The sequence below is a fragment of the Eupeodes corollae genome, chromosome 1 (genome assembly GCF_945859685.1).
Source record: "Eupeodes corollae chromosome 1, idEupCoro1.1, whole genome shotgun sequence".
Taxonomy (NCBI): domain Eukaryota; kingdom Metazoa; phylum Arthropoda; class Insecta; order Diptera; family Syrphidae; genus Eupeodes; species Eupeodes corollae.
This window is the reverse complement of record NC_079147.1, coordinates 60,500,901-60,527,390: the sequence shown is the minus strand read 5'-3', so window position 1 is coordinate 60,527,390 and position 26,490 is coordinate 60,500,901. Positions and strand designations below refer to the sequence as shown.

At 36.3% G+C, this 26,490-nt stretch overlaps 1 protein-coding gene across 1 annotated transcript; it reads right to left on the bottom strand.

The window, feature by feature from the left end:
* Positions 1–683: 683 nt before the first annotated feature.
* Positions 684–25,329, bottom strand: LOC129938858 (serine-rich adhesin for platelets). Its single transcript, XM_056046663.1, has 8 exons — positions 24,567–25,329; positions 24,400–24,494; positions 3,562–3,738; positions 3,003–3,500; positions 2,034–2,938; positions 1,648–1,974; positions 1,486–1,590; positions 684–1,424 (listed from the first exon to the last, which is right to left on the bottom strand). The coding sequence occupies exons 1-8, from the start codon at positions 24,604–24,606 to the stop codon at positions 1,364–1,366; spliced, it is 2,208 nt and encodes a 735-aa protein (XP_055902638.1). The 5' UTR covers positions 24,607–25,329; the 3' UTR covers positions 684–1,363.
* Positions 25,330–26,490: the final 1,161 nt, after the last annotated feature.

Here is a 26,490-nt window from a genome sequence, read left to right as displayed (position 1 = left end):
TGTGAAATGAGTTCTAAACGGAAGGTGTTTACGTTAAGCATATCTTCAATATCTGTGCGTCCAAGAGGAGGTTAAAATAAATGTTAATATTGAATTTGTTTTATGAAAAAAATGTCTACATTTTTCAAAGTTTGTAAAAGAACTTAAAGAGTTTACTTAAAAGTAATGGGTGTTTTCTTTAGATGTGTGGTTTTCAATCTTGCAAGACTTTTTTCGGAATTGATCTTCTTGATAGCTGTAACTTGATTTATGCTCATTTTGGTTTGCCATTTCATGATAAATACACTAACTCTTTAACGACGTGTCTTAATTGCGTAGTAAAATCGTGAGGACAAATCTTAAACGATTGACGCTTTAGAAGAGAGAATTTTAGGGTATTTCTGACATAAGGCCCTTAAGTGGGTCTCTCAGCTGAAATTTTTCGAAACCAGCCACGGCGGCGACTTGCCCTAAATCTTTGCTTAAGACATAATAGCAAACCGTTGTCTTTATAATAAAGGTTATGTCTTGGCCATAACATTAGATTACATGCGTTGCATTTCTTCTTTAAAACCGCGTGTCTAAAAAACACCCTTTATAATAAAAGTGCCTTGCATTTTATACCTAAAAAAACAAATATGCATTCCTGATATTAAAAAAAACTGTAACCAGAATGAAAAATAAAAAAAACAAAAATTCAAAAATTAAATGGCTTCTTTTAAAAAATTTATTAAAAAATTCTAATCCGTTTTTTTTTTCTTAAACTAAACAAAACAAAATAAAACAACCTCAAAGTATTTCTGTTTTTTTGTTCGAGATTCAAAAACATTTTTGAAAAAATATGAGTACAAATTTGTGAACTTAATACCATTTCGGTTAAGCGAAGAAGGTAAAACATTTTAAAATTTAAGTTTTTCTTCTAAAACCTAAAACACTAAACACCAAAAGGATATTTGTTTTAATTTTTACATGCACACAATTTAGCTGAGTGTTAAAGTTCAAAAGTTTCAATAAGAAATTAATTGTTTGTTTGTTTTTTCTTTACATTTTATCATAATACTTAATTTGCTCTGATTCAGTCTAAAACTTTACTTTAATTTATGGTCTGAATGAAATAAACTACTTATATAAAAAAAGAAAATATTGTTGTTTTCTTTTTTAAAGCGATTTTGGTGGTGATCGAAGAAACTGGAATCCCATAGGTAAGAAAAATAATAATTATTATAAAATATGCAATTAATTAATATATGAAAACAATTATTTAGGAATATGATTGAATAAATGTGTTAGGTTGTCTGTAAATACTCTGATTTTCATTGGAGTTCGAAAATATATAAAATCCATTATAAATTTCGAAGATCCTAAATAATTAAAGATGACGAGATTATAAACGAACTTTTAAAGATTCCATACGACTGACAATGCGACGACGCAATTCAGCATATCTACAAAACAAAAAGAGTGTCATTTAGTAGGATTTAAATTAAGCTGAAAGCTTTCACTTACTTTTCTCTAACTTTGGCGACTTCACGCTCTAACTCATCGTTGTAGCGATTTAAAATTGCACAGCACTCTGGTACGGAGAGGTTGATAAATTGAGCAACCTCATTGCTGTAAGGAATCACATGCATCAGTTTTGTGGTCATTTAAAAACGAAAACTAGCTTACCTTATTTCTTGAGTCCTTTGGGCATCCATGAGAAACATTCGAGCTACATCTTCGTGTGGACCGAGCATTATTCGAACAACTAAAGGATAATCTTGATCCTTTAATCGCTTCTGCTCGCCATTGTCTCGCAAAATGAACAGTGAAAAATTCTCTGCCGGGCTATCGACTTTGTATTTCTCTAAAATGAGATTTATAACTTCTTGAGTTGTCACCAACGAGGTCACCCAAACACTCATTTGAGATCCATAGGGTGGAGTGAAAAATGATGTTTCGCGATTGTAAAAATGTCCATTGATGGAGCAACGGCGCTTTAGCTTTGTACGAGATCTGAAAAAGTAATCATTATTTTTAAATAATATAAGAACATAAATATGATCAAAACAAACCTCTTATTGCCTGACCTCCTCTTAATTGCAGTCGACCCAGTTCTAGGCGGTCGCCGCAATACCACTCCATCTTCAGTAACATGAAACTGCTGCCCGTTTATGCACGTCTCTGTGGCTGTTAGTTCTCCCGCAACATCCGAACTATTTGTATCGCCGCCCTTGCTTGTGTCATTGTCACTTTGATTGGGATAGCAATCCATGCGGATGTTCACGTAGCGCTGTTCGTTACGTTTTATCGTCGATGGCTTCCGAGGCTTAAGAGTCGAAGATTCATCCTCGCTGTCGGTAAATTCAAAGCAAGTCGGACCAGACTTTGACCGATTGATGCCCTTCTCGAACACCGATCGACCATTTTGATTGTGATTCAAATTAGCCGAACCGGATTTCTGCAGGGCGTAATTTCTCGCCGATGAATGTTCAATTCCGCTAACGACTCTTCTGCAGAGAGTGTCATTGATCATGGCTGGATCAATCGAGCGCAATGCTTGCTCACAATTGAAACTCTTACTCATCGCGTTCTCACCGTAAAGCTTCAACGAATCGTTTATTCTCGACGGATCAATTGGTTGGTTCTTCTTCAATGTATCTTCGTTAATTTCGGGAAAATCATTTGAGCCATTTACGTATTCCTGATGAATGCTGCGTTTGAAATCTTCAAAATCCATCGGCTTTAGAGTGTCATCATCGTTGTCAGTTGTTGGATTGGTCGTTGTTGTTTCTGTTGTTGTTGTGCCCAAGGAAGCCGAAGCTGTTATGAAATTATCTGAAGATGTTTCTGTGGTACTGCTGCTACTTTGCTCTGATGCACTCTTGGTCGGAGAACTTTCACTAGAAGATTGTGATGATGGCAACTTAACTGGCATTGTTTCATAGATCTTATCCTTCTCACTGAATCGCCGTTCGACCTGAAAAATTCATCGAGTGATGCTTTCTCTCTCTCTCTCTATTTTTAAAGATATTCTATCTTACCTGTAATAAATCATCAATTTCATCCCATTCCAAGTTGTTTATACTGTCCAACTTCGAGGGAAGCGTCGATGCTGAGCTGCCTGTGTTTGTTGTTAATGTTGATTGCGTCGCTGTTGGTGTAGTCGGTGTTGTGGCTTCCTCCGATAGAGGATACTCATTTAAGCTGCACGAATCAAAGGTCATACTTTCAGAGAGGGAAACATCAGTCGAAAGATCATCAACTAAGCCTCCAGTTGTAGTTGTGGTTGTTGCGGGATCAACTGATTCTGTGCCGTCGTTTTCTTTATCTGAATTCTCCTGATCCACTGCACTGCTTGTGGAATATCTTCCCGAATTTCGTTTACGTATTGCAACAGTCCGTTGGTCGTCATCTTCTTTCAAATGGATCACACCTTGCACACCCCAATATACTCGTAAAGCACCTTCAAGTATCAGTCTATTGTTAACCTCACGGCTACGCACCTCTAAGCTTTTATTGTCATAAAATTGATTATATAACTAAAAGAGTACATTAATTATTAATGTATGAACTTTTGAATAAATATAAAAATTAAAAAACCTTTAATTTTGATTCCAAATGATCCCTTGGAAACGCTGGTGTACCATTACTATTGGCCCGCTGGATACCTTTCTGTCCGAAATTCTTATGAGATTCTACACGCGTGCCATGACCAAATAATTGGGGTCCAAATAGGGCACCGTAGCAGGGCACATGGCAATAAGGCACTCCTTTATGCTAAATACATACATAAAACAAAAGATTCAGATTAAATTAAGAAGTCTTCAGGGCCTAACGGAATAATCTCAAAAGTGTTTTTGTATACTCTTTCAAAAAAAATGTGTACGATTCTATTGAATATTTGAATTTATGAAGATAGCTTTATATTCCTAGATGTGGAGAAGTCAATTTTATGTTCGTCCTAAACAGGAGTCATATAAGCAGACATGGGTTATAGTAACTTTAAAGTAAGTAAATTTTGAACCGCTCCGCAGGATTTTATATTATATCCCATGCTTTGTTTCCTGACGTTTATATCAAGGTTCAAATGAGCTTAGCCTAAGTAGACTCAAGGTCGTAGCATATGCAGATGATGTTGAAATAATGCTTTCTGGGAAAACCATACTTGTTTAAATTATATTCAAGCAATATTATTTAGGGGTTTGCGAAGCAGCTAAGGATCTGTCCTGACCAGTTCCCTAGAAAGCTACCTTTACTCAGTGAAGTCAATGCAGTCACCCGGCGTTGGGTCTCGAACATCTAAGCAAATGGTCCGACCCTGAGATTTTCTGGGTTTGGATAAATCTTTTAAGCAGAACTCAGTTGCCCTTATTAATTAGAATCCAAACATACATACAGACCCATCACAACTCGATGGGTTCCCACACGAATAGAATGGGTATCAGCTCATCTGAAGATACGTTTCAAAGCAGAAAGACGACACTAGTAAAAATCTTTTTTTTCGATAACCTATCCGCAGCACAATACATGACGACATCGAACACCATTGGAACGCTGTGAAAAATGTTTTCACGTCAGGTGCTGACAGAAAAGTCAGTCGGAAAGCAGTAAGCAACAACACTTGGCTTTTAGAAGAATCTTGGGCAAGGATCAACTAACGCAAACAGTTAAGGGCTCGAATAACTGCTGCACAAGGGGAAGAAAGAAATGAGCTGGAGTCCTCGTATAACATGAAAAATAGAAAATTTCAACGCAGTGTGTGCAGCGACAAGCGTAACTACATCAACGCATTCTTACAAGAAGCAGAAAATGCTGCAAGCAGGTGCGACAGCAGGACCGTTTACTGTGATAAGTTCGGTGGATGAGCAAGTCAGAATGTGGAAAGATCACTTTTCCTCGGTTTTAAACCGATACCTTCTGAAGCGCCTGAAGAAACTAATCCCTGAACCGCACCTCCCAGTAAAGATGAGATCGTTGCCGCAATTAATTAATTAAGAACAACAAAGCGGTAGGACTTGGTGGAATTCCCGAAGAACTTTTACAAGCAGCGCCTACGTCATAAAGCGAACTGCTTCATCCTGTGCCATCGAAAGCTTCCCCCAGGAGTGGAAGAAGGGAATTATCGTCAAGCTCCCAAAAAAAAGAGATCTTACAAAGTGCGAAAACTGTAGAGGAATTTGCGTTCTACCATCCGTTTTCAAAATAGAAGCACTGGAACGCATCAGAGAACATCTTGATGGCACACTCGATGCCGAAGAAGCAGGATTCCGCGCTGGATCCTCCTGTATTGACCATATTAACACCCTGCGAATCATTATTAAACAGTGCGTTGAATATCGATCGATGACTTGCTGTTCATCGACTTCGAGAAGACCTTTGATAGCGTTAACAGGGAGTATATCTGGTTAGCTTTGCAGAGGAGAGGCATCCCAGATAATTGCTGTTATTAAAGCAGCATATGATGGATCCAAGTGTCTCGTTCTGCTCGATGGAAGTTTTGAAATCCGTAGCGGAGTCAGAAAAGGTTGTATTCATTCGCCAATATTGTTTTTTTTTTCGTGATAAGCAATGTACTGTGCGCAGCATTGTCAGGTAGCGGCGGGATGCAATGGACTTTGACATCCTATTTAAAGCACTTGGATTATGTGGACGATGTTTGCTTACTCTCTCAAAGGATCATGCATCTCCATTAAATGACAAGAAATGTGGAGAGAGAAGCAGAAGTTGTGGGGCTGAAAATTAATTACGGCAAAACAAAAATGATCGGTCTTGGAACCCGACCATCCTCTCAAACAAATAGTTTTTTCATAAACGGTGGAAAAGCTGGAGAGTTTTCAATACCTTGGAGGCATCGTTTCCATGGAAGGCCGAACCGAACAAGAAGTCATCTGCCATCTGCTGTCAAAAATTCGGGGGAAATAACTCTTTCAGCTTAACAACAAAGCTACGACTGTTTCGCACAAATGTCGAATATGTGCTTCTTTATGGGTGCAGCACTTGGAAGGTTACTTTAGCCATAACAAGAAAGCTGCAAACCTTCGTAAATAGATGTCTTCGTAAAATCCTAAGGATTTTCTGGCCAAAACGTATTTCAAATGAGGTCCTTTATAAAAGGAACCTATAGAATCTATAATACAAAAGCGTAAGTGACAATAAATTGGACATACGATTCGAAAAGGTGAAGACTGCATTGCAGGCCAAGCTTTACGACCGAGAAGCACATGGCGCAGAATAGTCGAGGCGGAATCAGCGTCACTAGGCAAGAGTTGGAGGGAGTTGAAACACATCTCCGGAAATCGTACACGATGGCGCGTAGGTATAGTAGAGGCCCTATGCCCCTTAAGGTGTTCCCAACGGACTTAACAGGTCTGAGGACTTAAGTAAGTAAATATCCACCACCTCGTCTTTTTCCCTGATACATTTGGAAATTCTCACAATATCAGGGCAGTTTAGGGAGGTGCTCCCAACCAAAATCTACACTAAGCGGGATACTTTTTAGACATTTTTGATGCATTAACATCTTAAACTAAACCTCACCTACCCAGATTTTAAGTAAACATTCAATACTTGTTGCTTCAACGACTAATTTCTTAATAAAGTTTTTTTCTTTGAAACCCAGTTTATCGAAAAATTCGAAGTCGATTGATTTTTAACTCATTTATTCATCAATTTCTCCAGCATTAGAACGCTGATTTAGAAGATCTCAGTTTGAGGTTGAACTTTGATTCATTAAACTCTTATATTTGGGGATCTTGAATATAAGAAATCGACAAAGCAATGTTTTCTTCAAACAGCTTGATTTTTCAATACGTTAATCCTATATTATTGAAAAATCAAGCCGTATCGATTAGAGAACATCAGGGCTCGTTAATGAACAATGAGTTCATCTTGAATAAAATTGCCCACGACAATTATGTTCAGGTTTAAATATTCGGATCATAAACACAAACTATTGCTTGGATTTGATTAGATTAAGAATTCCTAGCAACTAAGATATTTATTTCAAGGAGTTATATTTGAGCTTACAAAGCAAAGTGAAAAATTATGGGTATTTCCGAATTTCTTCCATGGAAAAAAATCCTAGGGAAACTTTATTCTTAATAGCCCTCAATGTATAATGTTGTAATATTGCATACGTTTTAAGTTGTAATGTATTTTTGTTCAAAAATTGCTGAGAGACTTGCTGAGGATCCACTGTTTTTGAATAATATTAGTATTCAGCGATGAGGTTTATTTCTGGCACGATAAGAAAAATTGTCATATATGAGCCAGGAACAACCACAAGCTGTTTAAGAGCTGTAATTAAACACGCTCGAATACCCATGGAATCATCGGTCAATTTGTTTTTTTTTTTTTTTTTTTTAAATAGAGCAGCAGCATTTTGATAATGAACTGTTTTTGCCTGAAGTCTAGGGGTTTAACCTAGTTGCGTGTATCTAATTGTCTCCATAAAACAATTCTTCACTCGGCCCTAAGTTGAACATTAAAACTTAAGAATTAGTAAGGGAAATAAACATCATCTTTTAAAAATATTTAATATCATATATCATATAAATAAATACGTGTCTAAATTTTAATATAGCTTTAAACAGTTTTTAATTTTGATGGGCTACAATGACTAACTAATAAGACCGTCTAACTCATCAAAAAGTGTGTTTTTGTTCACTGGCTAATTTTAACTCTGTGAAGCTTATCTGCTTAAAAAATATGTTTTGCTCTTCTCATAATTGTTTGTGAATAGTCTTATCTGTAAATGCTGTAAACTTATTATTTAAAAAATTCTAATAATTATAATTATGGAAAACTTTAAATTGATCTCAATTCTTTATTAAATTGTATAAATGTGTGTGTGCACAAAATTTATTGCTGTTAAATATTGACAGATTAAAGATTACTTTTCTATTCTTTCTATTAAGACTCATCAAGCCTAAATAAGATAAACTTGAACGCAATATGCATGGCATGCAGTGTGGCCAATTCAATATTGGAGTATGTTATTAAAATTCCATTGAGGCAGTTTTAAAAATTCAATACTATTTATTGAATTATTATTATTTATGCTTGAGCGTTAGGTTTAACGATCCTGAAAAAAAGGAGAAACTCTAAATTGCACCAACTATTGAGGAATCAGTTTACTTAACAACCTGATAGGTCCTTACCAGTGTGGTTTTATACCAGGAAAGTCTACAGTTGATCAAATATTCACAATACGGCAGATAATGGAAAAAACCCAAGAACACCAAATCGACACCTACCATCTTTTCATCGGTTTCAAGGACGCATATGACAGCATCTACAGGGACGAGCTGTATAGAGCCATGTCAAGTTTTGGCATCCCTGCCAAACTCGTCAGTTTGTGCAGGATAACCATGGAGAATTCCCACTGCTCCATAAAGGTTGGAAACAAATTAACAGAACCTTTCGATGTCAAAAAAGGGTTTAGATTTTTTTAAAACATCGTACTTGAATGAATAATGCAGAGCTCACAACGTCAACACTAGAAGCACTATCTTTCAAAAGTCTGTCCAATTACTAGCATATGCTGATGACATTGACATAATCGGAAGAACTCAGCTTGATGTCAATGGGGCTTTTGTGAGTATTGAGGCAGAGGCGGCAAAAATGGGTTTAACGGTTAATGAGGGCAAAACAAAGTACATGCTGTCGTCAAGAAAGGACCTACAACACCGACGTCTTGGTCAAAACGTCACCATCGACAGACGTCACTTTGAGGTTACGTCTGTCTGAGGTTTAGACTCCGCTGTAAAAAACAACAACAACAATGAGATGAAACGAAGAATAACTCTTTCTAACCGCTGTTTCTTTGGGCTAAGAAAGCGATTGAGTGGTAAGGTCCTCTCTCGAGGGACCAAAGTGTCGCTATATAAGACCCTTATCATCCCCGTCCTGCTGTACGGTGCAGAAGCATGGACTATGACAAAAGCCGATGACTGCACCTTAGGTCGGTTCGAGAGATAAGTTCTTCATGTGATCTACAGTCCCGTATGCATCGAAGGGGAGTGGAGGAGAAGATGAGCGACGAGTTGTACAGGCTGTACAGCGACGTAGACTTAGCCAGTTAGTTTGTAGCCGTCATTGCATTGTTGTGCTTAAGCTGAGAAAATTGTTCTTCAAAATATTGGAGGACATCGCAAAAGAAGCCTTTGCTTTCTTTTAAAGTATTAAATTTTGAGCCTCAAAGCCGTTCTCAAATTTCATTGTATTCCTACGTTTGATGTCAAGGTTGCTCGCAACACATCACAGGTGACCGATTTAAACAGAATTTATTAAAGTAAGACATTATGCAGCTTGACTCTACTTGTAAGACATGACATTAGTAACTAGCGAAAGTCGTCTTTCTAATAGCAATAGTTTTATCCAAAATATTGAGAGCATTCACTTAAATCAAAGAATAGCAGGTAATCGATATTAAACACACTGCAGGATTATAATCCTTAGGGTATTAAAGTTATTAGTGCAAGAGAATTCAGAGAAGAATCAGGCTTGTTTAGCGTCAAGTGTTGCTTTCAGGTATTCTTTTATGCGATCCAAAAAGTCTTCGATAGTGGTGACTGTATGTATAAGGGAAATGTTTAACCAGTTTTCGCACTTCATGAGGTCGTTTTTTTATAAAACAATTATGGTTATAATTTTAAAGCTGCATTTTTTCTGACTCAAAAGCAACAGGCGATGACTTGGTATGCATGCACCAACTCATCTGCTAAATATTGTCGGAAGAATGCATGACCGATGAGTGGATCTTCTCTGCCGTTTTATGTGAACGTCTGAAGCCATTCGTCAACAACCTGATAGGTTCTTATCAGTGTGGCCACAGACCAGGAAAGTCCACTATCGCCCAAATATTCATGGTGGGTATCAAATCGATACCCACTCTTTATCGATTTTAAAACCGCGTATGACAGCATCTATAGGGAAAAGCCCTACCGAGCAATGTCTACTCGTAGTTTTCACATCCCTGTCAAACTTATCCCTTTGTTCAGAATGACGATGAGGAATGCACATTGCTTTATCAAGGTCGGAAAAGATCTTACCGATGCATTTGATGTCAAAAAAGGTTTTAGACAAGGCGATACACTGTCATGCGACTTCTTCAACATAATTTTGTGCAAAACTCAACCGTCATCACTAGAGGCACAATCTTCCAAAGGTCCATCCAATTACTCGGATACGCAGATGATATTGACATAATTGGAAGATCAAAGCGTGATGTCAGTGCACAGTGGGACCGTAGTAGGCCATAGGGTAAAACTTTGATATTGTTATTATTGGCTCATATTTCCATATAGTATTTACAAATAGCCATGCCATCTGATAACACAAAAAAAAATCAAATCCACAAACAGAACTTTTCATTCTGTGCTTCCGAAGTGGGACATACCAGACAAATATCGTTGTCATAGCAAGTGCTCTTTTTACAATAAGCTTTAAAGTCCTATATTGTTAAGAATAGTTTTTTTATATTTGTTAGTAATAGATATTCAAACTGAAGGTATGTGCTATGTTTATAAAGTATGCTTTATTATTTTGATCACTTCATAACCAAGAGCAAGTTCCCACAAGGAAAGCCCAAAATTTGTTTTTATGTCTTTTTTTCTCCAATTCAACGAGACTTTTAATAACAAAGTCAAGAAGAGTCATGCATGAATCATATACTAAAATATTCGTATATAAAGGGTGTCCCAAAATTAACGCCAGATTTGAATTTGCCGCCATTTGTGCAGTGAAGTGTTGGCAACCCTGAAAAAAAGCAACTTGACAGCTAACAGTATAGGGTTATTAAAAATGGAGCGTTACACGATAGAACAACGTGTCTTCATTATTAAAGAATATTTCAAAAATAGTGAAAGCTTGGCGGCTGCAGTTCGAAAATTTCATACAAAATATGGTCGGAATAGTGTTACTTCGTCAACTGTGAAGAGATTAATTGAAAAATTCATGGAGACTGGATCCGTTGGAGACGCCAAACACACTGGTCGTCCAAAAACAAGCCGTTCAAATGTTAATGTCGAAGCAGTGCGTGAGAGTGTTGCTGACAATCCAGGAACCTCAATACGACATCCTGGACAAGAATTGCAAATTTCAAGAACCTCTCTACAGCGTATACTCACCAAAGATCTGTGTCTTTAGGCTTACAAAATTCAATTAACACAACAATTGAAGCCTAATGACCATGGACAGAGAAGAGAGTTCGTTGAATGGATTATTGAACATCAACAAATGGACCCTGATTTTTCGAGCAAAATCATCCTAAGCGATGAGCACATTTTCATCTTGATGGCTTTGTCAATCGCCAAAATTGCCGCATTTGGGGTTCGGAGAACTCACATGTGATTGTCGAAAAAAAAGCATCCACAACGCGTGACTGTATGGTGTGGATTTTGGGCTGGAGGCATAATTGGGCCATATTTTTTTGAAAATGATGCTGGTCAAGCAGTGACTGTTACTAGTGCTCGATATCGCGACATGATTACACAGTTCTTTCTGCCAAAATTAGATGATATTGATGTGTCCAATATGTGGTTTCAACAAGACGGTGCCACATGTCATACAGCCCGTGAAACAATTCAATTACTGCATGAGACATTTCCAGGTCGTGTACTCTCTCGTTTCGGTGATCAAAATTGGCCTCCTAGATCGTGTGATTTAACACCATTAGACTTCTTTTTATGGGGTTATTTGAAATCACAAGTCTATGTCAACAAGCCCACAACCACCCGTGCATTAAAGGAGGAGATTCAACGCTGCATCAACGAAATTCAGCCACATTTATGTAGAATGGTCATGGAAAATTTCAACAAAAGAGTGCGCATGTGCATGCAAAGCCGTGGAGGCTATTTGTCCGATGTGTTATTCCATACATAACCGTATCCTATGTACTTTACGAGTCAATAAAAATATAACTATCAAAAGACTAAAAACGGCGTTTTCTATTTAATTCAAATCTTGCGTTAATTTTGGGACACCCTTTATATGTAGTTCCAAAACAAAATCATCTAGGTGCGTCTAGCTGCGATGGGCTGCGATTGACTAGGGGTTCTTGATATGTAGCTTTCTTTGAACAATATTAAAAATGAGACTGAGAGGAATCGTAAGGTGTACGAGGCCTTGACGTTGTTCTTACCGGACGCTAAAAACATTCAAATTGATCACTTGCAATATCGGATTTTTTTACTGTGCAAGCGGTTTAACAGTAGTAGTACCCGTGGCATGATGGTTAGTGCGTTGGACCGGTCAGTTAATTCGAGCGACCCTAGTATGTTCCCTAAAATCAACAAGATATTCAGAAAAAAGAACGACAATGACCTTCCGAGTCTGAAACTCCAAAGAACCGAAGAAAACAGAGACGTACTCATGACAGCGCAAATAGATCCAGAAGAAGCCATCTTTGACGATGACTTTTATATAATTGAAGATCCGAAGGAAAAAGTGGAGGCGGTGGGAGCTGCTTTCCAGCAAGTGTACAAGGTGAATGTTAGCATTCGCCCCAACCACGACCTGGAAAACAGAGCCCTACTTAATCACTTTTACCTCCGTAATGATATCACACATTGGCGATCTGAGAACCGCGGTTTCATGCGGTTCAATGACGATTCCTTGGCAAATGCCATAATCGCCGAGCAAACGGGACCAAGTCCCTTGTTAGTGACGAAGGTTGAGCTTCAGCTCATCTTCAATTCAATAAAAAACAAAAAGTCAGCAGGTGTCGATGGTATATCCAACGTTGTACTAAGACATTTACCGATGGAAGCAATTGACATATACACCACGCTCTTCAATAATGCACTGAATAATGCATATTATCCAGTGCATTGGAAGACTGCTGTGGTTCATCCTCTCCCGAAAAAGGGAAAGGACAACTCCAACCCGTCAAATCTTCGGTCGATAAGTCTTCTTCCGAGCATCAGCAAAGTTTTCGAAAAAATCATTAATAGGGATCTGACTAAGTGGGCTGCGGACATCAAAATAATTCCGGATAAACAGTTCGGGTTCAAGGCGGGTCATGACACAATTCATGCTGCGTCTAAACTCGTTTCTGATATCCAATGGAATAAATCAAAACAACAATGCACAGGTGCTGTTCTGGTTGATTTGGAAAAGGCCTTTAACACCGTATGGTTAGAGGGTCTTTACCTAAAACTGAGCAGGCTTGGCATAAGCAAGCCATTGTTGTACATACTTTATGATATGCTTAACGGTAGAAAGTTTGTTGTCAAAAGTGGCAATGTAACTTCTACCACAACATTCTCAATTAAAAATGGTCTTCAACAGGGAGCGGTGAATTCGCCGATTCTCTTCAGCATTTACACCAGCGCACAGTGCGTTGACGGGTGGACAAAAATAAAAAAAGTAAATATGAGATTTAAAGCTACAATGCTTTGGAGTCCAACTAGAACATTCTAAATAACTGTTATTTGTTATTTTTAATTGTTTGTTTTTGTTTGTTTGGTGGATTAACGGCTTTAATATCATTAGTCAAGGTAATTTTAGCTTCAGTTGGAGTTTGTAATACTATTTTGTTGTGTCATAATCGATCTCGTTTAAGAAAATTGTCGCTGTTATCATTTTTTTTTGTATTGATTAATAATTATGGATTCCTTTAGAGCTGGTATGAGTATTTTATATTTAATTTTTTACCTAAATTAGTGTTGAAATAAATCAATCAAAAAGAGCCCTGTTTTGAGGCATGAAAAATTCATTTAGGTTGAGTTTAAAAAAAAACGTATCAAAACATATCGAAGTATTTTATTTAATTGTAATCCTCTACTATTGTACTTTATAAAATAAAAAACTTTAATTGCAAATTTTTGCTAACCTTCAAAATATTTAACTTTTAGTAGGACAAGGTCAAACCTTAAAAAATGAAAAGATTTTTGAGAAATGGATTTCTCTTCCTAAAAGCTCTAGGATTGAAGATATTACAGACTTTATATTAAATACATTAAATATAACAAACTGTTCGAGTTCAAATAAAAGTGATTTGACCCAAAAAGTAAAATTTTTTGACTTAAATATGGGGAGGTATTGGAAACAATGCTCAAGAAGCCGTGGTTTACTTTTTAATCGGCATAAAGTGTGGTTAAAAAGTGACTTCACTCTTTCTTCGGGTATTTTAAATACTGTCGCCGGTAAGGGTTCTGCCGATCAACCAGAAAGCAGTCGTGGAAGACCGAAAATACCATTCGAATTGGCATCTCACAAAACCAAAAAACGTAGAGTAGAGGATATTTTGGTCTCAAAATCCACTGAAGAGCTTCGGTTCGCAGCGGAACTGTCCGGAAGATTTTCTGGTGAGGGAGCCGATTCTGCTGGAAAAAAAATGGGTTTAACTCCGCAAGAAGCCTTAGCACTGTATTTAGACCTAGATCTTTCTGAAAATAAGTATAAAGTGTTAAGGTCAGTTGTTAATGCGTTGCACAAAGATTGTTTTCCCAGCTTATACAAACTGAAAAAGCTAAAAAAACAGATGCTTCCCAGTAAGAGGGAGGCAACAGAAACTACTGCATCTGTTGACCTTCAAGAGCTTTTAAATAAAACTGGAAAAAGTATTGCAAACATTTCCCATATACAACATGAAACAACTGCCACGTTAATCTGCAAGTGGGGCTTCGACGGAAGTTCTGGGCATAGTCAATACAAACAAGTCTTTACTGATTCACAAAGGACAGACGAATTTCTTTTCCTAACAGCGTTCTGCCCTTTAAAATTGGTCGAGGACAATACTGGTATTGAGCTATGGAAAAATCCCCGTCCTTCTTCGACTTCCTATTGCAGACCCATACAATTTATGTTTATGAAAGAATGTAAAAAGCTTGTTCAAGATGAGGAGTCTAAAATGATTGAACTTATAGGTCAGTTTTATTTAAATCTTAAAAGCTTTATGTTCTAAAAAATTGGAATTATTCTCATATATAAAATATATGTACAATGTTCATATATAATTTTGTAAATGTAAATGTGGATAGTGAGAACTGAAATTCTAATTTTTCAATTTATTTTAAGATAGTAAAAACGATATTGAATCTATTTTTTTAACTTCATCATTATAGGTCAACTCACTAATCTATTTCTAAACATAAAAGGTTTCAATGTTAACATTTCATTTAAAATGCTATTTACAATGATTGATGGGAGCGTTTGTAATGTGTTATCAAATACAAATTCTTCAGCAAAATGTTATATTTGCGGTGCAACTCCTAAAGAGATGAATACGGTAACAAAAAACCAGAAGCTTATAAAAGAAGAAAACTATCGTTTTGGTTTATCCACCCTACACTCTTGGATAAGATGCTTTGAGTGTTTATTGCACATTTCTTACAGGCTTCCTTTCAAAACCTGGCAAGTGCGTGACTCAGAAAATAAAATTGTATTTGCCCAAAGAAAAAAAGATATTCAAGAATCATTCAAATCTAGAATGGGTCTTATCGTTGATAAGCCTAAGCCAGGATTCGGATCAACAAATGATGGAAATACTGCAAGACGTTTTTTTAAAGATTCAGAGACTACTGCACAAATCACTGGACTTGATGAAAATCTAATAAAAAAGTTCTCCATCATTTTAAGAGTCTTGGCTTCTGGGCTTAGTATTGACGTAAATAAATTTTCTGCATTGCTCGATGAAACAAGAGATCTCTATCTTCAACTTTATAGTTGGTATTATATGCCAATCAGTCTTCATAAGCTTTTGATTCATGGCCCGGATATAATTTCATTTTTTGATGTACCCATTGGTCAACTTTCGGAAGAAGCTCTAGAAGCTAGCCATAAAGAATTTCGAAAGCACCGCCTAGCTCACACTAGAAAATCATCCCGAAAGTTTGCAAACGAAGACTTAATGACTGTATTGCTGCTTAGATCTGATCCTACTTTAGCACAATATAGGAACACACATTCAAAACATTCGAAAGAACATGACAAAGAGTTAGATGAATACACACTGATTCCGGAAAATTCGAATTCACGATCGCAATTTCAAAACAACACAGATAGTGAAGACTCGGATGGTTCTTCCTTCTAAATAAGGTTCACTACTTTATTATGTTTTCATTAATGATTTATCATATGAAGTTATTTAATTTAAAAATCAAACAAAACAAAAATATTTATTATGTTATCTTCAAATTTGCAAACTAAATTATGCATAGCAAAATTATCAGTGGCGATTCCTCTCCGTTGGCTAGGTTGGCTGCGCCAACCCTAAAATTTCAGCTTAAATAGACACACAAATTATTTCTATAAAGATTGAATGCATAAAACAAAAAAACATAACTTCCCAATGTGCTTAAATCATTATAAAACCAGCAAAAGCTATATAAATAGAGCCATTTACTGCAACCCGTACGTGCTATATTAATCCCATACAAAGTTACTTTTTAATGTTTTTAATTTCAGTCTAGAGTTGGCGATAAAATTTGTCGCCATCAAATGACATTCAAAACTATACTATTATTCCCGATGTGCCGACATGCTATCTCATTCTATCTTTAAGAACAGACCGAAAAAATATTCACAAGAGTTGGCGCTACTAATATGCGCCAACGCAACAAGTAGAAAAATGCGAGAAGAAAATGTGTGTTTCTGCTTGGTCGTTTGTAGCGAGACAGTCTCAGTGCGAAAATCATAAAAACTAGGCATGCTGCTAGGTTGCCAGAGTCCAAATTACATGATATATCCATTTTTTTAATGCGATATAGGCTTTTAAAAATCTGGCAAGCCTGAACCTGTGGAGAAAAACATGAGAAAACAATGCATTGGGACTGTAGCTGTGGGATATGGTTTTCTCTATTTGGGTACTCTTCTAATAACCCGAGAAAAAAATTGATGGTGTGTGCTTACTGCTTACTGCTTACTGCTTGGTCGTTTAACCTAAACCTAATTTTCAGTTAATGAATGTTCTGTTTGAATGAATTTATCTTGAAACTTAATTGTAGTTTTCTTTTCAGTGGCGGAATTAAATTATACGTATTAACATTTTCGGTACATTTCTCAATATTTACAAGCATTTTAAAGGCAAAAAAAGTGGTCAATGAATCTGTTTAATTTTATTTTTTTCATTTTTTTTTGATAGTACGTTATTTAAAAGTTCTTATTAGCGTGGCGATTTCATGTGGCAGTACTTTATAGGCGAATTTGAACTTTCCTTTTAAATTTATTATCAAAAACTTTTTTCTTAAAATAAATAAGCTTTATAGGTATAGATAAAACCTACGTGTTTTAAAACATAATTCAATTGTTACAAAAAAATGGGTGTCAATGTGTTTCATGTAAGTTTTTTAACATACACAATTTAGTCCAGCAAAATAAGAGTTCTTATATTAAGAAAATATCATTTGATCTTGCTGGGTTTCACAGATTATTCGGCATAGATAGTCCAGTCAACGAAATAATTTTGCTTGCAAGAAATAATGTTCTCTTGGTTATTTTTATATATGCTAAGCGTTACCTCCAGGTATGCAAAACATTCCTAAACTCCCCAGCCCAGGGGTCGGAAACTGGACCTAAGAGCGGGATAAATGTCGCCCTTTTTAACTTGTTGTAAATGCTTGCTAAACGAATCATATGAGTGGAAAAGTTAAAAGCAAGTTACTAGCAAATTAAATTGCCTTTAAAAAGGATATTTTTATATTTTAGCTAGAATCATTTATAAGGGAGATGCGGGAAGTAGAAATGTCAATAAATCTGAAAAGAAATGTTAAGGGTATCTACATAACCTTTTTTATAGGAAATTTATTTTACTCTAATTTTGTAATTTAATCTTTTCAGCTCAATGTACAAATATTCACAAAAATATAAAAAGAGGTATATCAAACCCGCCTCCTGTACTAAGCTCGTGGCCCTTGACTTTTGGTATGTTATACCTGTGACATTTAGAACACTATTTTTTGGCTTGTCGTTGACTGGATTATTAGAAAGTGAAGCCTAAGCGGGAACACAGAAAACCACCATTTTAAGGCTATTTAACATTAAAACAACTGTATTTTACTATGTATTGTAAAGAAAAAACATTTTTTTTTTACCTATGCAAAAGCTAGGGGGTAATCTCTGAGTTTCTGAATGTATTCTTAAAATTCTCTCGCTATTTAAAAGCCACAATGATACAAATATGCTAAAGAGCGTCCTTTTTCTCACACATAGAACAAAAGAACATCAAAAAAGAATGTCTTGGACACTTGTCTATTTGCAAGGACATTTCTCATGTTTTTATTTTATATTTCTAAATCCTAAGAAGAAAAATGGATTTTGCTACAGCTGAAGAACATTTACAGAAAAACTATTAATAATTAAAATTTGCGTCCTTGTCCTAAATCGGGGAGTTTAAAAACAACGTATAAAGACTCTAAAATAGAGTGTATACGAGGTTTTAATATACAACTCAATATTCACTTTATCCGTGGTTAGCAGGGTGTGAAAACAAAATTGCACTGTTCTGTTGGCCTTGTCTACTTTTTTCCTCTCTTTGAATCGAGGAAACTACGAGTATGTTGAAACTCTCAACCTGTTGAAACGTAACGACCCTATCATAGCTCAACACTTTGAAACTGCTACAGTTTTTAAAGGAACATCAATGGCGATTCAGAATGATTAAATCAAAGCGGTTGGAGAGGTACTCAGTTCAGCTCAAATATAACGAAACAATTACAACAAGCAACATTTGTTGCCATAATGCTCGATTAGTCATCTGACATCTAAGATAAAAGTAATGCGAGCAGACGGGTTTGATCAATTTTGGCAGTATACCATCGACATTCTTCCATTAAACGCTGAAAAAAGAGCGGTTCCAAACGAAGATTTGTGTTCAAACGAAATTAAATTCAAGAAATTATTTTTCGAAGTAATTGACAACCTAAGCATGCAGGTTTCAGAGAGATTTTCATCTATTGAAAAATTGAAGTTTTTCAATCTGATGAACGGCAAAAAAATATTAGAATATCGCCAAAATCAATATTTTCCTGATGATTTGATAACAAAACTGATTGAATTCTACCCAGAAATATTTGAATTCAGTCAACTGATAAATGAATGACCGTATTATATGCCAACTATACCGAAATTAAACTGCCGGAAAATACATCAACAACATCGAAAACTTTGAATCCATATGACGTTCTTCTCTGGTTGGAGTCCAAAAATATTTCTGGAAGCTTTGAACAAGTTTATTCACTTTCAAAACTTATCTATACCATTCCAGCTACAACCGCTTCAGTCGAACGTATTTTTTCTGCGTTGAAAAGAATAAAGATGTATCTTAGAAGCACACAAGGCCAGGAAAGATTGAGCAACTTAGCTCTTATTTCAATAGAAAAACAAATTTTGTCAGAGTTAAGAAAAAGTGAAAGCTTTTTTGAGCAAGTTCTTGAAAAATTTTTGAAAATAGAGCGACGACTTGATTTTTTATATAAATAAATAAGTTTTTAATCAAAAAAAAATAACTTAAAAAATAAATAAAACTGTTTGTTTTTATTACGTTTAGCTTTGATCAAAGTAGCCAACCCAGAACTGAAGACCAGGAACCGCCACTGAAAATTATTATATATATGATCAACTTAATTTTTCTGTTTGGCACTTTACTGTCAACTTGTAAGTATAACATGACCTTTAAATTGTCTGTTTTCATTATATTTGTCTTTTTTTTTAATTTTCAAGACTTATTTTAGACTCAAAACACGTCTGTTTCGGAAAACAAATTTTTGTCCGCCATCTCCATACATTCGACGCACTGTGCAGCGATCTGATAGGTAGTCTTACAAAGGCAATTGCGTACGCCGACGATCTAATTGCGTACAGAACGGCCCGAAAGGTTGAGGTTATTAGAATTCTCTTGCAGCGTGATTTCGACAAGATTCAGCGATATTGCGACGACTGGAAACTGAAAATAAATGTCCAGAAGTCAGAGACAATTCTGTTCCGGACTCCGTTGGCTAGGGCCACGAGGGATACGTGTAAGAATTGGCGCAAGATGGTCATCGTTGATCTTCACGGGCAGCCATTAGCGAGCAAAAGTGTAGTGAAATACCTCGGTATCTGGTTAGATCAGTATTTATATTTCGACAGACATATAAATGCTGCTCTGACCAGGGCCAGAGGAGCCTTCACTCTGACGAAACGGCTGTTTTTTAGCAGTCGGCTTGACCCCAGAGTGAAGGTAATTTGCTACATGGCCCTCATACGGCCAATGATCGTGTATGGTTGTCCTGTGTAGTTCAACGTTGCCCCTTCCCAGATGGAGAAGTTTCGGGTGTTCGAGCGGCAGTGTTTACGACGCTGTACCGGCTTATATCGAACAGCCGAATCTTCTTATGTGCATTACTATTCCAACGAGGTCCTATACAACGGGGCTCGAATCAACAGAATTGACAATTTCGTGATAAAACTCGTTCGAGGTCACATTGCAAGAGCTTTGTCTTCGACCAACAATTTAATTTTCGGGGCGTTCATTCCCCCAGAGGCATTCCTCTTTTTAGATAGATGCGGTCTGATACAGGATAGATTGGCAGTTCCGTTAATCTACCACGTCAGACGAAGAACCGTGGATAGGCGACTCCTGTACAATCGGGACGTCATGGCACAAGGCGGAGCAGAGCTCCTTCGGTTCAGTAGGGCTGTGTCCGAACGGGACCGAACTGATAGGGTGAAGCAGGAGAACCAGTTTTGGTGGCTTCAATCGGCACTTGATAATGGGTAGTCGGGATGGGGTTTAAGCCTTGGCCGGCTTACATACTTGTTTTATAGTTTTAGGGTTTAGTTTTAAGTAGAATAGGCATGGTGGCACAAAAAAAATTAAAAAAAAAAAAAAAAAAAATTAAAAAAAAAAAAAAAAAATTAAAAAAAAAATCAAAGAAAAAAAAAAACATGGATTTAAAAAAAAAAATACATACAAAAAAGACAGTAAAATATAAAAACAAAAAACGTTAGATTTGCTGCTGTGGTTGTTCGAGTTTTAAGTAGTTTATAGGTAGAATAGGTAGTTTAAGTTAGTTTTAAGTTTTATTTAAGGACCTTATTTTAAGTAGTTTGTAAGTAAAAATATATAAAAAAGGTTATTGATATTAGTTTTTTTCAAAATTTTCTAATAAAAACAAAACAAATAAAATTTAAATTGAAGTAAAATAGATCTTAAGGCCGAAAGGCATTAGTAATTAGTGTTATAGTTTAGCTTAGAGTGTCCGTATGGGACCATTAAGTTAGTTGTAAGTTATGGATAATTAGGCTAGTTTTATGAATTTTTGTCTAGCTTTAAGATAGGTTTAAGATTGAATTAAATAAAAATGAATTTGAAAAAAAAAAAAAGTGCGTTGGACTGTCATGCAAGGGGTCTTGGGTTCAATCCCTGCCTGTGCCAGCTTAATTTAAAAAAAAAATTAATTTTCGCGGGTACTGCCTCTTGCGAGGAATTGACAAATCCTTCAAGAGTAATTCTTGTCATGAAAAAGTGCTTTCTCAAACTAGCCGTTCGGATTCGGCCTTAAATTGTAGGTCCCTTCCATTCCTGACAACAGTACTCGCACACAGGAATGGTTGAGAGTTGTAAGTCACTAGGCCCTGGTTCACAACGGACTGTTGCGCCACCCCATTTGATTTTTTTGATTTGAAGCGGTTTAACATATATTGGAAGCAAGTAACTCGGTCGAAAACAAGACTGTACGAAAAATACAGCAAATGGTTAAGCGAAACCGAGGTATGTACTCAGGTAAGTGCAGATCAACCATTTATGAAGCGAAAGCTGTTCAGAAAGAAGTTCAAAGACTGCGGGAAGAGGTCAAAACGTCGCAGGCTATCAATATTATCTGACAGACTTTAGGTTTTCAAAAATGGTATATCACTTTTCTGTAGATATTACCGTTATATATTCAATTTTTTTTTTAATTTGAAGTAATTTAATAATGTGATTTTCCTACTTTAACGAATTTTTATTATTTAAAGATTTGAAAAAGTGGGCTTGTTAGAGGGAGGATATTTTGCCTGATGATTTCTTATAGAATTAATATAAGAAAGAATATAGAATTGTTATAGAAAATTTCATTGAAATCAGTGCAGTGGTTCAGATTCTATCAATCTATGACCGCCTCTCCATACAACTGGAACCACTGTGCAGTGGAGCGTTTTTGAGCATTGCGACAGAAGCGAAGAAGATGGGTTTGCAATGAGGGCAAGACCAAGTATATGCTGCCATCAAAAAAGGACATTGAACGACGACGTATTGGACAAAACGTCACCATGGACAGCTATAACTTTAAGGTAGTTAAGGACCTTGTCTACCTAGGCACCGCTATTAATACAGACAACGACACCAGCGTTGAAATCAAACGAAGAATAACTCTTGCAAATCGCTGCTTCTTTGGACTTAAAAGGCAATTGAGAAGTAAAGTCCTCTCTCGAGCATGTAAAATCACCATCTATAAGACACCCATCATCCCGGTTCTCATTTATGGTGCTGAGGCCTGGACCCTGTCAAAGAAAGATAAGAGCGTCTTAGGATGCTTCAAGGGAAAAATTCTTCGGGTGATTTTTGGTCCCGTACGCATAGATGGAGAATGGAGAGAGAATTAAAGTCCAACGGCTTAGATGGCTAGGTCATGTAGAGCGTATGGACATCAACGCTCCAGCCCGGAAGGTCTTCGAATCCAATCCAGAGGGACAGCGCAGTAGAGGAAGACCGCGACTCAGGTGGCGCACCCAGGTGGGAGAGTACCTCAACCAACTTGGAGTACGAAACTGGAGACAGCTAGCTAGGGACCAAGCTGGCTGGAGACGCATGTTGGTTGAGGCCCAGGTCCGCCCCGGACTGTAGCGCCACCTTAAGTAAGTAAGTAAGATTTCTGTACAGAAAATACAAAAATTAAAGGAACAAATGATGTTAATACCAAGGGAACACCACTGGTTTTATGAAAAAGCTTTATCGGAACCATGCGAACAGAAAAAAACTTTTCAAAATAAAAAGAACAAAAAATTAATTTTGTTACTTAACCCCTTTGTATTTTTAAAAATTCAAAATACTAATAAGCTTTTTGTACAAGAAAGAATTAAGTGCTCTTTTTCTGAAAATGTTTGTTTTTTTAAATATACCAAGCTAAGCTACTGTAGTGAAATAAAAGTAACATTGTTAAAAAGCTATTATTTTCCTTGTTTTATTAGTTTATTCACATAAAACTTTAAGTCCTTATATCTCGAAATGTTGCAAATGTCATTTACCCCCTTCTTCATTCAAACGCTTCAATTGTAAAACTGAAGCTTGTGATGCCTTAAAAGATATTGTATCTTACTGTGCAATACTAAATAATATGTAATAAATACAAAATATGGTTTGGTCTGAGCTTACCTTGATCTTCAAAAATGATAAGCCTTAAGGTTTAAAATAACCTTACACTACATTCATTTACAATCGATTATTAATTTGACTCGTGACATCGACATGGTCGAGAGCAATTCATCGGTGGCAGCCATAACCACTGCCGACCTTTGACTTTTGACTGTCCTATCCCTATTCGATTTTTATTTAATGCCGATAATCTATTTTTGTTTGTAGTATTTTGTAGTTATTTTAAAAGGTAGAAATGTTGGAAAGTTCACCCCCCTCCCCTTTCATTAAGGCTTAAAAAACTAATTCAAAATGCACATGTGGGAAACTGCATTCCTTTTATGACACATAATACCTTATTTTGTATTTGCTTTAAAACAAAAGTTACTTCTTTCTTTAAAGCCTACATAATCCCATAATCCTCAACGATTAGACACAATTTTCTGGAAAATGAGTTGTTTTGTTTTATAGAGGAAAGATACCTTATACAAGAAACCATTTATTCTTTATGCCTATATTTACCTACATACGTGATCAGAAAATGAATGAACCTAAATCGAGAAAAATATTCACTTAAAAGGGCTTTGACCCGAGACTTAGTGGAAAAACTCAAACCTACTCTTCAAATTCAATCAGATTCGAGTAAATAGAAACACCATCGAGAACTTCTACGAAAGAATGAATGGAATTCTTTATTTCCTTAACAATCGCGGTAGATCAATGCTGCAACTCCTCCAAGTCTATAGATAAGATAGGAGGTATGTAGGTATGCCTAGCACTATCAATTAAAACGAATGAAGCCTTAAGACTCAAAGAAGAGAACAAAAAAAAAAGACAAAAACAAAAAAACAATATTAGGGTCACTATCTTATTAAATATATGTCTGATATTGTTGTTGTTTTTTTCTCTTTTGCAGATCAACCAATTAAAGCCCATAGAACCTTACAAAGACACCACACAAAAGCGAGGAAGAGTAATACACATATTTTCTACATTAAATGGAAGGAATGCAAAATGAAACTTATCATCACTATGCTGCAGAAAAGTACCTATTTTTAAACGCACATAAAACCCTTAATTAGTTTTGTCTTTGTTGTTTTATATTTGCATTGCATTAAGTTTACCTCAGCATGTTGACCGGGATTCAATCGTTTACCACATTCCTCGCACCGCAAACACTCTGGATGCCAATCATATCCCAGCGATTGCTTCCTCTCGGCTATGAAAAGGCAAAAAAACGTTTGAATTTTTGTTTTGTTTAAATATTTGCTCCTAAATAAGCAATTCTCACCAAAGTAGACGGGCTTTCCACACTTGTGACACTTCCACATGGCGATTTTGCAGCCAGCTGCCTAGGAAAACGCTAAATCCACCCACAGAACTCAAGAACAAATCAACACACAAAACCACAATCGAAGCACGAAACTATTAATTGAGCGAAAACGAAAATGAAATCGAGATCGCTAGATTCACATGAAGTCGGTGGTGAAAAAGTATTCGCAGAATTCTTTATATCACATGAAAAATTATTATTCCTTCAACAGAACGAACAAAAAAAAGAACGAGAAAACTTCCTGGGTCTGGATCGTCTTCGTCTTTACCTTCGTCTCAACTAGAATTGTGGTTTTATGGAATAGATTCGTCCACCGTCCGTCGTACGTAGTTCGTAGTTGTCTCAGTCTCGGTCGTGCGGTTGATGGTTGTTGCTTGTTACGCCTACAATTATTAATCGTTTGGTTCCACTTGCACTACATGGAGATGGAGGGATAGAATAGAAGTTTTGGAATTTTGTTTATGGAAGCCCCTTCGTCGGTAATTGAGAGATATTCATTTGGTTTTGGATAAACATTTCTTTGTTTACTTTATTGTCTGGGATTTTGTTTTAGGGCACACAACAAAAATGAGAGGGGATTCCTCGCACTTAGAGCTCGAGCAGGAGAATAAAGAATTTCCTCCGGTTTTTCTGATATAGATTTGATTTTTCCGCAAAGACGAGAGACGACAGTGTACCCGCACTCAATTTGTGACGATTTTCATTTGGATCGGTTCGGCTTTTGGTTTCTTTGTGCACCTTCTTGGTGTCATTTTTGACATTTACAGAATTTGTGAACGGTTCACAATGGTGTGGATTGTGGAATGAGTATTGTGAATACACTTATTCGTTCTGGAGTGCGTTCGAAGAGTTAAATTATAAATAGCATATTTTATTAAGGCCTTTCGCACACTGAACAGCTTAAATGTTGTTATATGGCGAATTACATGTTTGTAACAGGTGTTTTTGTTTTTAAATTAGAGAAATTAAAGTTGGCAGCGCTATTTTAAGTAGTGGCCGTTTTGTCAACTGTTACCAGACTGACGCCTGGACAGCTCTTTTAAAAAACGGAAATATAATTTGAAAACCAAATGATGCTATCAATAAAGTTACAGTCAATGGCTACGAATAAAGCCATGACTACTGACTGTTTTTTCATTAATTTAAGCATGTTACATATGTCGAGCTAGCAATTTAGATGAGTGGCACGCAGCTCTAGTCAAAAATGTATGCTTTTATTTCATAGTGTACATTATTGATTTGTCAAAATGCTCTACGCATTTATTTCGTGCTAAATTTTGACAGATTTTGAAGTTCGTAGCTGAAAGGGGGAATGGTTAAGGTTGAATCTTCTCAAAAAATTAGTTTTAACAAATAAAAATGTAAGTTTATAAAAATACATAAAATAATATCTAATGAAAGAAATGTTCTTAATATATAAAATTTCAGTGTCCTGATGTTTGTTTCAGGGGAACTCTTAGCCATGTCAATCTATTATTCCAAAAGTTTTTTGCACAATGTTACTCCGTCAGATTACAGCTGAAGTTGTAAGAAAAAATGTGATATAAATGTTAGCTTAAGCTGTGCGTATGGTGTACAGGAGCTATAGCTTAAACAAGACAACTCAACATTTCAAATAACGCGTGTAACAATTGATTTATTAGAGGAAAGGTTTGGCAGTCTTATAGTTTCACGTTATGGAAGGCCGTGAAACTGGCCTCAAAGATAGTGTGATTTAACGCCACTTGACTATTTTCCATGGGTTGTTGATCTACGCTGATAAGCCTGAAACAATTCACAACCTAAAGGACGTTATTGCCGATATGCGCCAACAAATTTTAGAAAAAGTTATCGAAATTTAAATGAAATGCTTGAAAAAAGTGTAACGAAACGTACAAAATGT

What these genes read in the sequence shown, in the direction of transcription:
- LOC129938858 (XM_056046663.1), bottom strand. Translation starts at nt 24,606, where the DNA reads ATGTGGAAGTGTCACAAGTGTGGAAAGCCCGTCTACTTTG. An exon ending in ATCCCGGTCAACATGCTGAG is followed by an intron (nt 3,739 to 24,399) that starts GTAAACTTAATG and finishes GTATGTATTTAG; the next exon opens with CATAAAGGAGTGCCTTATTG. An exon ending in GTCGCCAAAGTTAGAGAAAA is followed by an intron (nt 1,425 to 1,485) that starts GTAAGTGAAAGC and finishes TTTGTTTTGTAG; the next exon opens with ATATGCTGAATTGCGTCGTC.